General features: G+C 36.8%; 1 protein-coding gene across 1 annotated transcript in view; it reads right to left on the reverse strand.

Moving 5' to 3' along the window:
• Positions 1 to 13040, reverse strand: part of SPAG6 (sperm associated antigen 6) — a 36759-nt gene that overhangs the window by 13161 nt on the left and 10558 nt on the right. Inside the window, exons 3-6 of the mRNA XM_015615185.1 lie at positions 12525 to 12691; positions 8898 to 9081; positions 2244 to 2449; positions 1209 to 1382 (exon numbers count right to left, since the gene is read on the reverse strand). Coding sequence (XP_015470671.1) covers positions 1209 to 1382; positions 2244 to 2449; positions 8898 to 9081; positions 12525 to 12691 — 731 coding nt within the window. The remainder of the gene's footprint in view (positions 1 to 1208; positions 1383 to 2243; positions 2450 to 8897; positions 9082 to 12524; positions 12692 to 13040) is intronic.

Consider the following 13040-nt stretch of genomic DNA (forward strand, 5'->3'; position numbering starts at 1 on the left):
GCATATGCAGATAGAGAACTGAGATCCAAAAGCCATCAGTCTCAAATGGCACAGCCAAATCCTCTAGAAATACCATTTGCCAGCCTGTCTCTGCTGCAACGTGTGTTGCTTGAATAGAGTTCCCAGAGCTGGACAGACATCTCTGTCACTCTGAAATCAGACATGGATTGTGACTTCCCATTGGGAGTCACCAAGATACTTCCTACTGCTCCTTTGGAGAGCTGCTAACATGGCCAGTCCCTCTTGCATGGAGGATCTGGTGCCAGCAGCTCTTCTGACTTTACCTGTGATCCTGAGTTCGGTCTCTGGCTTCTGACTCTAGGGTCCCTTTATAATAATGATAATCTCTTTATTTTTTGAGGATGTGAAGTTGCATTGCCCATGAGGTACAGAGAGAAAGCAGGAAATGAGCCAAGACTGTAAACTTTTATCACCAGCTTAAAGACTGGCAGGCTGAAGAAACTGCACAACATTCATGTTTAAACACTTCTCAGATGTTAGTATCGTGATTTTGAAATTACTATGCTCAGCATTGGTGTGTTCCACAAATACATGGCTTATATTTCATTCCAGAGTCATATTTAGAGCCTTTTAATTATCTCTGTGGTCTGGCAGATTAACATAGTTGTAATTATATGGTTTTCCTATTATTTTGTATTGACTTTGCCAAACATCCCCACCTTCCTATGGGCAAAAACACTGTAAATGCTCAAACTCAAATTACAAACTCAAGTTACCATCAGGTTAATAATAAATAAGAGAATTTTTGACCTTTGTTGTCATTGGAAAAATAATTAAAATGTGATCCCAGCACCCCTGAAGATTTTTAAAAAGATACACGCTGTCTATTATTGTTAAAGGATGATCTTGCAATTTATTAGCTCGTATCATGACTTCTGTGAGGCTTTTCTCATAATATTTTTAATATCTAGGACTGACAGTACTGTCAGCCAAGACTGCCCTCTCTGTGCTGATATCTCATAGAATGAAGTAGCTAGGTATACATTTTATGATTCCCAGTTTCCTAACCCAATTCATATTCAATACACATCTCATAATATCAGCAAGCATTTCCATATTTTCCAATGAACATGCCAAACAGCCATTTGCCCTCCCTTTCGAAAAGCAAATGACAGAATAATCCTGTATTTTATTTAAAGTGTAAAATCTAATGATATGACCTTGTATTTGCATTTTCAAGGTTTTACCTCAGGCGTATGCTTTGCTATCTCTCTAATTAAAGTTGCACCATTTTTCTTGACATATTCATCTGAGTCCGTCAGGCATGTGAGCACAACTGGGAAAATTTCTGCTTCAACCACCAACTCTGCAAGATCCACTGAATGCTTTGCTATTTGGCTTAGAGCTGACAGCACCTGACGCTAGTAAATAAAAATTGTTATAAAATCAATAGTATACAAACATCCCACAACACACACTCCCCCTGCACACAAAAATCTATTGCGTCAAGGAAAACAAAGCAGGATAGGGAAAACAATTACAGCTATTTTACAATTCACTGAGTCAATTCATGCACAAATATAATGGCACAGAACATTCGCTGGTTCCTGAATAAAAGTTTCTCTTTTGTTTTATCCCATTCAAGCTTGTATGTATTAAAAAAAGAAAATATATATACACATCATTTAAAACAGTAATTTAAAAATTAGTAAAATCTATAGAAAGTATATTTTATTTACATAAATTGAATCTGTCAGATCTTATATTAAGAAATTTTGGTGGCATTTTTATGTTGTCTTCTGTTTGGTAGAGTAAGACAGAGAATTTATAATAAGAGACAATTTTTTTGTCAATTAAACGCTGGTGATTAAACCTTTGATAACAGCTATTCACATCAGATAGCACATTCAAAAATACAATAAGTTCACTATTAACTGGCTTATCATATAATCTTTACTATGCAAAATCTTTTTTGTAACTGAAATGTGCAAATTTTATCTATTACAAGTATCTGTTGCATTCTTCATAGAGTATATCTTTCTAAAAAAAACCCCATACTACTCACTTAAAAGATTAGATTAGCTGTTCTTCACAGAGCTGCAGTTTATATCCAGTGGCTAAATTTGTAAATATGTTCCGAAATCTTTGTCACTAACTACATAGTTACATTTTGTTAACACCCAAACCAAGAGCTTCCAAATAAATATGCACATCCATGTCTTTGATACAACCTCAAGTAACGACTGGTATAATGGAGATTAAAAAAAAAAAATTAAATGTACCTTCAGTTTAGCATCAGGGTTCGAGATCATCTGAGCTAAGTGAGCGATAGCTCCTGCATCCACTACTGTCTGTGCTAACTCTGGAGAATGCTTTGAAATATCACTGAGAGTTGAAGCAGCAATCCTTTTCAAAGCAATTTCTGGCTCCTGGATACAGAGCACTAAAAGAGGAACAGCGCCTGCATCCACCACAGCTTGTGACAGTTCTGTAGGTCCAAGGAAAGTAATTAAGTGAGTATGGGTGACTGACCCTTGTGCAAGCCATTTTTCACCCTGACAGATACAGCAAAGGAAAAAGGGGAGGGTGTAGTTCACTGTCTCGACATCTGCATTTCAAATCAGCCCTCCTGGTTTCATAAACCGTGTGGACCAATCCACAACTGAAAAGAATGCAGGTCAATAGATGGACCCCCATTTACATGCACACATTTGAGGTAGATTAGGCTGAAATGGTTTGTTATTCTGTTTTCTTTTTCTTTTTTTAAAGTAAGCAGATGTCAGCTGTTTAAACCCTGGCTATTCTACACTGATCAATAGGAAAGCATTTTATGCATGGCTAACAACAACACAGAAAGCCAAAGTACCAAAATTTTATCAACCAGCTAATTAGAGAGCATTTTACCCTCTTTAAATGATAAGCAGATATTAGCATAGATCAAATGCCAAAAACAAAAATACAAAAAACATACATAAAAGACTTCTCTTACATAAAAGATTGTAAAAATGGAACTTGCTGATCAAAACTAGTCTTTGCTACCATGCATAGGATGAGACAGAATTTACACTTAAATTACAAGAAAATATTATTATACACAATCATACAAATGAGAAATATCATCAGTGGTATTGTGTGTCTGAGATTAGCACAATATCTTTAACTAACTGTACCTTAAACAAAAAAAAAAAAAAAAATCTGAGCATGTGATTAGCTGACATGGACAAAAATTACACTATTAGAAATTCATTAGCTCTCTCTGAGTATGCAGCATTAATCACAGTCCTAAAATGAGAATTACGGGATATCAGAAGCAAAATTTATATTATAACCAAGCTGTGCTATTTTAAAATAGTGTTGAAAAAGTGGTAAAAACCACAGGGGATTCAATAATCTATTACGTTCTTCGTTCAGTTTTGCTACACCTTATTATGCATATCCATTATTATCTTTAACATTTATCTTGACTTACAGTACCATGGCAACATATGGCTGTTGTATTTCAAGACTCTAACTTAGCTTTTGATTTATAGTCCATCCATAAAGAGATTTTCATACTAAGAAAAATACAGCATACTTCATTAAATATACATAGACTAATATAGTTTTTCATGAAATCTGTACGTCATGTCATCATTACGTTGTTAATTTCCAAATAATGTTTCAAACCAGATTTGTTTTCAATTAGTGAGTTATAGTCACACACTGCAATACATGTGATGAGTCAAATATTTACACAGTATGTTACTTTATGATACCATATTTTAAAGAAAATATAAATATTACACCAAAAAATAAATTGTGCAGTAATTTTTAAACTAATACAATACCCTGAAATTAGTTTAGTTGGCTAGAGCCTAGTGCTAATAACAGCAAAGTTGTGGGTTCAACCCCTGTAAAGGTCTTTTACTTAAGAGTTGGACTTCACGATCCTTGTGGGTCCCTTCCAATTCAGAACATTCTCTGAATCTGTAAAATTAACTCTACAAAGTTCATTTTTCAAATAAATATTGACTAAAGATGTAGTGCATGCATCCTCAAAATACACAAATCATAAGATTTCAGCAAAACTCAAATGCTGTATCTTCAGTTTTAAAAATCTGAAGTAAAATGTACCTGAAATGTATGTAAAAAATCTGAAAAGGAACTGATCAATGTAAGTGGTACAAGCTACAGTCAGCTTTTCATGGAGAAAGCCATGCTGGGTTTCCTCAGATTGTGTTTTGCTGCTGTGCACTGACCAAGTGGAACACATGGTGATCTACTGACCAACAGTCCAGATTAACTCCTCTGACTGTGCCTCAGAACTTCAACCAGCTCCTTGCCCCCAGTCTGCTGGGAAATGCTAATATCAAGAAACTGATGTCAAGAGGGACAAGGTGCTAGAAGAATGGGCTTCTTTGACGTTTTATGAGCTAAAATCATGAAGTTCAAGCAGGGAGAGAAAGAGCAGTACTTTCAGGTCACAGCTACACTCAGGCTTCCTAAGTAACCGTAAAAGTTATTTCAAAAGAGCAAACTAAATCTGATTCAATTTAGATCAGCTCTTGCTGTTAGAAGTCTGATATCATTTAAATACTGATGGTTACTGTTGGTCATGGGTAATTAAATGGTTTTTCTTCCACTGGTGTTTATAAGGTTCATGGCTAATAACTTACCACATGGAGGGCTGGACCATGTGTCAAGAGAGACAAGTAATAAATGGACTGTCAGAAAAACAGAAAAGCTGAGGCAGGGAAGAAAGGAAATACAGTATTTCCCATTGTGTTTCTCTGCAAATTCAGCCCAAAATTACAATTCTGCATATTAATGATTCTATTATAAATTGTAGGTTGGTTTTTTTTTTTCCTCTAAAAAAGACTCAGTTAACCTTCCTACTTGTAGAACATCTTTAATGCAGATTATACACCAAAGGATTCATGAAACTTTGCCATCCAATTAGAAACACAGACAATGGTGGGAAAAAAAATTAGACTGAGAAGGAGATGGAGGCAAAAACAAACTTGGAAATAAGAAATTTTTAAAACCAAATATTCTGTCAGAAAAATTAAAATAACTGAAACAAATTACAAAAATACTCTTCCAAATACTACACCACGGCTGTATTATAAGAGTAAAGACAAGACCCATACCTGCAGAGGAGAAAGACAGCAGAGAAAAGCTAATGTATGAACTTCATTTAATTCCACAGAAGGTTATGAAAACCACAGGCTTGGAACTCACATTGGGGTACAACGGGAGGAACTTGTCCAAGTACATGATGATAAATTTGAACTTCTGCCTATGTGAATGGAAGTAGGAAATTGAACTCTGCATGTTCAGACACAAGAGAACTGTGGCTCAAAACTGACCATAAATTAATTGCTTTCACCGGATCTACACGAGGAAGATTTTAACAAGTTGAGATACTGCAGACAAGACTCAAATGGATGTAGAAGAAAGACTAACAAAGACAGATTTTGGAGTCTGAGATGCCTTCTAGTACAACTTCTACAAGTTGTACTAGAGTTGCACTGGTTTGTCTCGATAGAAAAGTACTCATCAGGGATGAAAACATTAATTCAAAGTAAGTTGAAGACTCATCACGGGTTTATGTCATCAGAAAGAGGGGAAAGGCAACAAAGTGAATTCAAGATCCTACCTACATATCCACTGAAAACAATGGGAAGTCTTACAGGAATATTCTAAACTATTTTAAGGTGTTAAGGAAAAAAAAAACCCTATTAATATTAACACATTGGCAATAATAGTATGGATTAAAAAAAACCAGATGAAGACAAAAAAGATGAAGGTGAGAAAGTGAATGTCCAGGTTGTCCCCGGAGAAAGAAAATCAGTTCAATATTACATTGACAATATACAATATTATATTCCCATAGCAGAGCAGCAGCAAAAGCCCTGGTTGGAAGGAATGCAAGTTTCAGTTCAGATTAGGGTTCTCAAACAGACCTTGCTATGGTAGCAGCTGCATCCACGGGAAACAACAGGTTTTGACAAAAACAACCACCAATACTGTATTTTTCTGAGGACTGTGTGATCACCTTATGGCCACATAGAAAGACTAAATCAAGTAGCCCAAAGGCTGCACTTCAAAATCAGAGGTTTATGCAGGCCGCTACAACCACAGCACTAAAGATTCCTGGAACCAGTGGGAAAACCTTTCATCAGGAGGATGGAGGTCAGACTCAGGTATGAGACAATAAATTACACCTTTAATGCAGACAAAGAAAATGGAAGGCCAAATTATCTGTATACTTCAAAGAAAACAATTTTGCACTTTAAATTAATATAAATAAAATGTTACAAAATATTTCTCATGGACCTGATGGCATTTGTGGTATTTGAAACATTTACAGTTCTTTTTAAATGCAAATAGTAGAAATAATGAATGGCAGAATCACAGCACACTGATTTGTACACTTTGAAGTAAAATCAGTATCTGAAATTCAGCTCAAAGGGAAAAAAAGAACAGAACTGCAAAAGCACTTTCTAAATTTTAGAATCTGACCTGGCAAGATTTCTAGCATCTTGAAACATCATGAGACATTTGTCTTGACCTAAAGTCTCACAGGCCTTCTGGCGACATCTGTTCACAGAAGAACTGCATTTTAAGAGATTTTTGTATGAAGTTAGTATGGAACTTGCTAAGCAGAGTGTTTTCATCACGGGGAAGGAGGGGGAAAGCTTCAATTTCCCAAAATGGAAGTCTTTTCATGGGAACACACTCTGCAGTTCTTAGTAGCTTTACTGGGTCATGGATGCAGTTTCTGTTCAAAAGCAGAGACCCTCACCATTGCAGTTATCACTGAATGCCAGGAGACTTAGACTGCACTCATGAAGACAGAGGTTCACATCCAGCCTAAAACAGATCAGGACTTTAATCCCAGAGATATAGCCTAATTATTGAACTTTTCTTGCTGGGGCAAACAAGTCTCTCTACCCCCAATCTTTTCAGGAGAAAAAGTCTTGTCTTAATATTGTCCCAGTTCAGAGCTATAACAATTTTTGAAACTGAAAAACCTTTTGTGGCTGGGGGAAACGATTTCACACACAGCTCTATTTTTAAAGGTAAAGCTGCATTATGTGTCCACAGAAAGTCAATGACAGAAAATCATAACCAGCAAATTTTGTCAACAGGAGCATGTCAGTCTAATCCAGAGTTTCTTGAACAGTAAACACCAGCTATTGACAAGAAGAAATCTTCATATCCCATTTTTCTATCTTTGTATCACATCTCCAAAAACATAATGTTGCAAAGGCATGTTTGTACCAGTGTAAGAAACATATGATGCATAGAATGATCTTTTTTCAGTATAACTCCTTACTTTAAATAATGATTTTAGAGACGTCCTGTGACTGTGTTATAGAGGCAGGTAAATCCCCCTAAATTGGCTGTAGCTGGGCATTTTTTTCAGGGATCTTTTGGTGGGCTTTTGTTGGCATTCAGGGGTTTTTACTGATTACATCTAGTGATCTGTCTATGTCCTGATGCTTGCAGCTTGGTAGCACTCACAATTTCAACCTAATTTCTGAGGCCACTGTTCTTATTGTCGTTGTAAATTGACATAAGGTATGCACCCATTCACCATCAGTGAATAAATTATTCATAACCATGGAATAAAAATTTGTACAAGGAATTTGTTGTCTTCAATAGCCCCACATCACCTCCATCTTTGCAGACAATGCTGTCAGAGAGTGAACTGGATCACCCTAAAGCTCAGTCAGCATTCACGCAGTGAATAGCATGAAGGGCAATTGAAGCGACTCAATATTGATTTAATGACATAACAAAACTGCAGAAATGTTTATGTTAAGAGTAACACAGACACACACACCACACACATTTATACAAATGAACGCTTTTGATATTTAAATAAATACCCTTCAGATGGAAGGAACAATTATTTTTCACCAAGAGTGGAATTCAATCCTGATGACCATATGATGTAAGATCATTACCACAGAGGTGTCCCAAGAATTAATTTGCTCCCCAGAAAATGCAGTCTGTTAAAAAGGTGCTAACAAGTTTGGAGACTTTCCCAGTAAGCTAACCCTCTAAATGGGAAAGGGGAATCCCCCATGCCTTCTGCAGTCCAACATTCCGTATTGATTAAAAAAAAAAGAAAATCATTTCCAGAATCAGTCTATGTACATTTTAGAGCCAAAACCATAAGTTAATGTTATGATAGTAAAATTAGTTTAACTTTGAACAATACGAACACTAACCAATTCTCCAAACCCTTCAAGCTAGCACTTTCTTCCCTCAGTTCTTTCATTCACACTCTAAACTTTTACTTGAACTATATAAATAGCTGGTAAAAGAACTATCAACCACGTGGATCAGCTTTTAAATAGGAACATGACACCACCAGTGAGTTATACAACTGCCTGTGAGACAGCAGTGAACTACTCAATATTGGATTCCTAGGATCTATTCCTGACTCTCAGAGAGTAGTGTGGTCCGCTGGCTAATGATAACATAGTGCAATAAGTTTGGCCTATTTATCCTGCAAACACTACTGTAAGCTGCATGAAACTTGCTTCTCCCTAGGCTTCTCCATTCAACTGTGTATATAAAAGAAGAACTAATGCCGAGCAAAAGAAACATGGTTCTGCAGTAACACCTACACAATATATAAAGATTCAGAAATCTCTTCATGAAGAGGAATAGAGTAGAGTGTCCTTTTCTGGCAACGGGCCAAACACATCTCTTAAATCACCCCTCATACCTGGGCACTGCTGGTGTCAGGTATGCCAGTTTCCCACAAAAAGGTATAGCATTGTTGGAATGGTACAGTTACACTTGGGTTTTATCCAAAATTAAAAATTTTGTAACGCTAGAGAATAAAAAGCATCTTGTTCTATTTACCAAAATAACACCATTTATTATTATTATCACATGACATTAAGATGAAAGATTATACACATGAAACTTGTTACCTGGATTGTGTCGGGCAATATACCCCAATGCCCAAGACGCACTTTCTTTGACTCCAGGGTCAAAATCTTCCAAGCAAATCACGAGCATTTCCAGTGCTCCACACTGAACTATTGCCTGAGCTAGTTGTGGAGAATGTTTAGCAATTGCTCTTAGCACAAATGCAGCTGTTTTCTTGTAGTAACGCTAGACAAATCAGAAACAAACAAACTTTCACTAACATTAAGAAGTTCAAAGCATAATATAATACAGACATGCCTAAATTAGACTTTTTTAGTAGCAGCAATATCTCAATACAGATCCAAATCAAGACCACTAGACACCACACAAATAAGGAACTTACAGTTCTTTGGGACAGCTCATCATATGAAATATGATGCACAGCAAGTGCATAAACAAACAGAAAAAATGAGAGAACTAAGAGGATATGGGAAAAAGACAGTAGTCTAGGTAAGTCTGTTTGTTTAAGTGAATAGTGAACAACAAGAGCTGCAAAAATTAACTCTTAACATATTTAACCAGATTACACATGTTATGCAGGGCAAGCTCCTAAAATAATTTTATCCATCTGTAACACTTGTAAGGTTTTACACTTTCTAAAATAGATACCCTCACAACATCTCTATGAGAAAACACTACTTACATTAGCAAACAGGAAACGGAGACAGAGAGAATTAGATCAAATAAAAGAGTTTAGGATCTGAATCCTGAAATGCCTAAACACTGCCTAAAACCCACAGCTAGGATACTGAAAACCCATCACACCAACACCTGATACTGAATAACCCTCCATTTTGACCAAGCAGCCTCCAATTTTACTCCTGCCTGTGTCTAGAAAAAGCTCACTTTGAATAGGACTAAGCACCCTGGCCCTTTTGTCATAAGAGCACATGAAGTCTTACCTCCCGTCTCAGTTCTGCCCATCTCCCTCAGTGCTGGAACAAATATTGTTTTCAGTACGTATATATAATAATGACACTGCACACAGCGTGGGGTTCCCACATAAACTGCAGCAGTGATTTCTTCTAAAAGCAGAGTTAAGTCCTCCCTCAAAAAGTCACATTTCAGCCTCCTCCTGCAGTTTTATAACTGCCATTAGTAATGAAAGCTGACCATTAAGTTTCTTCTACTGCCTTACATTTTCAAAATCCAGAGCCCACTTAAAGTACTCTGGCCAGAGAAAACCATGTTGTGCTAAAGACAGTCCACCTCCCTCATGAAGGGAAAGATTCATAGGGGCACAAGTAACCTGCTGGTATGCCTATGTGCCTGGCAGATGACCCCTATGGACAAGCTCTAGAGGGCTCTCTCCGTATGCCAGCTGGCTTTGATCTCATCCCAAGATGCTTGATTCTCCCCTCCTCTGAACAGGGAGCCTAGGCACTCTACAGTGCTAGTCCTACTCTCAAGGTACCCAATATTTATACAATGCAAAGCCCACATCCCTTCTGGATCAAGTCCAGAAAAACAAAGAACCACGTGAGTGCTTTTGTGCATCCTGTAAGGTACACAAACACCTTCAAAACCCTCATCTAAAGCACTAAGATATGGCAAGAGAACAGTATCTGTAATGGCCCCCAAGAATTAAAATGTACCCAGGCCCATTCCCTGGCCCTAAAGGAAGGTGACACAGCATAACACATCCATCCACCTAAACTACTCTTTCCTCAAAGCACAATGGCCTTATCTATGCTACTGGAACCTGTTCCTGACTTGTGCTACCCCTTAAGCAATGTCCAAGCATTGTTGAGTAGTTTGATGCTGGCATTGGCTAAAACCACATCAGAGAGCATGCTACTGATTAACGAGCACAGTCATCTTTCAGTGCTCCAACACATGCCCTTACCTTCCTTAGTTTACCAGTATTGATAAAATTCCTTTATGTCAAAAATCCAGTTTTCTAAGTTAAGGTCTACAAGCAGGTACATTAAACATCATTTACAAGCAAAGCATTAGACTTCATTTAGGGGGAACAGAATTCAAGGGAAACAGTACAGACAAATGCTTAGGTCAGGTCAAATCCTTAGATAATGTAAGTTACTGTAAGTTTTGCTGAACTCAATGGAGCCATATATGTTTACATAAGTCTGTGTCTGTACAAATATGGGTATGTTGTTTCTATTAATTAATTATGCCCCTGGCAAAGAAAAACACTTCTTTGTTTTCATTATTCAAAACACATTCTTTTCAAACAAATCACATTCACAGGCATAGTCAGAATATGCTGTAAAACTGAATTTTGCTCCATTTAATTGATAAAACATTGATCTGGGATGTTACCCTGTGACTGTTCCCATAAATCAGTAGAAATAGCATTCACTGTGTGCTCAAAGAATCTCATCCTTAAATACAGATGTTGATGCACTAAAAGTGAGTGGAATGAAAAAGGCTTTTTTGCCTGTGGGAAGTGACAAACTGTCTGCTTGCTAAACTCTACATGAACTGCATGAGTTTCCTTCACTTGCCCTCAGTCACCAAGGCATTTCCATGACCTCACACAAGTCCTGCATTTGCTTCTCCTAATTACTCTATCTCAGGGTACTTGAGCTAATTTAGTGAGGGGGTGCTAATGTAGCAGGGGGGTAGTTTCCAAACCAACAGTGGGTAGAGTTTTGTCCCACATCTTCCCTTAAAATAGAAATAAAATAACCAAAATGTTTATAACCTTGCCTAATTAAAATCTTTATGTTATTTTCATACTATACCAGTATCTTGCCATCAAAGCTTTTCTTTAGCGCTTTCTTTTTCAATTTTAATTGTATAGGCAAGGATTCTATATGCACAAAAAATATGCAATGAGTACATTTACATCTTTGTTTTCCTCAAAAGGTTGAAAATGAAAATATATGGTTTTCCAAATTATATTTCCATTGCAAATCTACTTTTCTTAAGTCAAAGCTGCAACATAAGTATGGTTGTGATATCAGTGCACTAAACTCTTCAGCTGTCAGTTTCTAGCCATTAGGAACCTTACATGAAGGTATTTTTGTTAATCTAGGGTAGCATCATTCGAAAAATCAAAGCTGAAAGAGACAGAGATCTTGAAGAAAAATGTGAGGAAGGGAGTGAAAGAGACCAACAGATTTATTTGCATTGCAGTTGTGACTGTACTTTGCTTGATTTTAACAAATATGAAGATGAAAACCTTTCCATATATTTTCCTGTGTCAGAGGTTTGTTTTTTCTCATGCTACAGATTTTCATAGGCCTGCATTTGGACATACTAAGCATTTCTGTACATAATTCAGGGGTTTTATATGTATTTTACACGTGCCTGGTATTACAGACAAAACCTAGTCAATTATCACCACAACCTCCAAACTGTCTCCTTTTTGAAGGGGGACCTTTTACAAAGTATCACTCAACATTTTAAAAACATTACAGTGCAATGAACGTATTTCCTATAGTGCATTAAAGGATAATACAGTATTTTAAAGTCAAGCTTATTTGATGTTAAACTTAGGCATACAGTACACAGTGATCTCTCAGGGATTCAAACCTACATGAAGCTCTGACTTCAATACATTTAATGTCCTATTAGAATAACAGCAGATGCTGATACATAAAGAATTCCCTTTCCCTGTATAATAGTTTTTAAAAATGTTACTTAAGAGAACAATCATGCCTTACATTCTCCTCAGGCAATGAACATATGAGCTGTGGAAGAATGCCTGCCTTCACAATTGCCTCTGCCAGCTTCACATCATAATCACCAAGTCTCCCAAGAGCCAAGGCGCTGGTCTGTCGAATACTTGGAATGACATCCATCAAAAGAGGTCTCAGCAAACACACTACACCTGAGTTGCAGCAAGAAGACAAAAGCCGATTTGATAAGCAGAAGTTTTTCTAAACATTTGCCTTTAGTCATAAAAACCTATTAAATTACTCTTCCAGGGAATAAGAACATGTAGGAAATCCAGGTGTTCTGCTGAAATTAAGCTGGCACTTGGATAGCACTGCTGATGTATAGCAATATTTCTGCCCACTTCTCACAGGTACAAAACAATTCTGAAATATAAAAAAAAGTCACATGTAGAAATAAGGTGTATTCAAATGTCTACAAAATACATCTTCAAGTTTACACAAGAAACTAAATTATATTCAAACATACATAAAATGCATACGTTACCATGTGCACAGGAAACT

The sequence above is a fragment of the Parus major genome, chromosome 2 (assembly GCF_001522545.3).
Source record: "Parus major isolate Abel chromosome 2, Parus_major1.1, whole genome shotgun sequence".
Classification (NCBI taxonomy): domain Eukaryota; kingdom Metazoa; phylum Chordata; class Aves; order Passeriformes; family Paridae; genus Parus; species Parus major.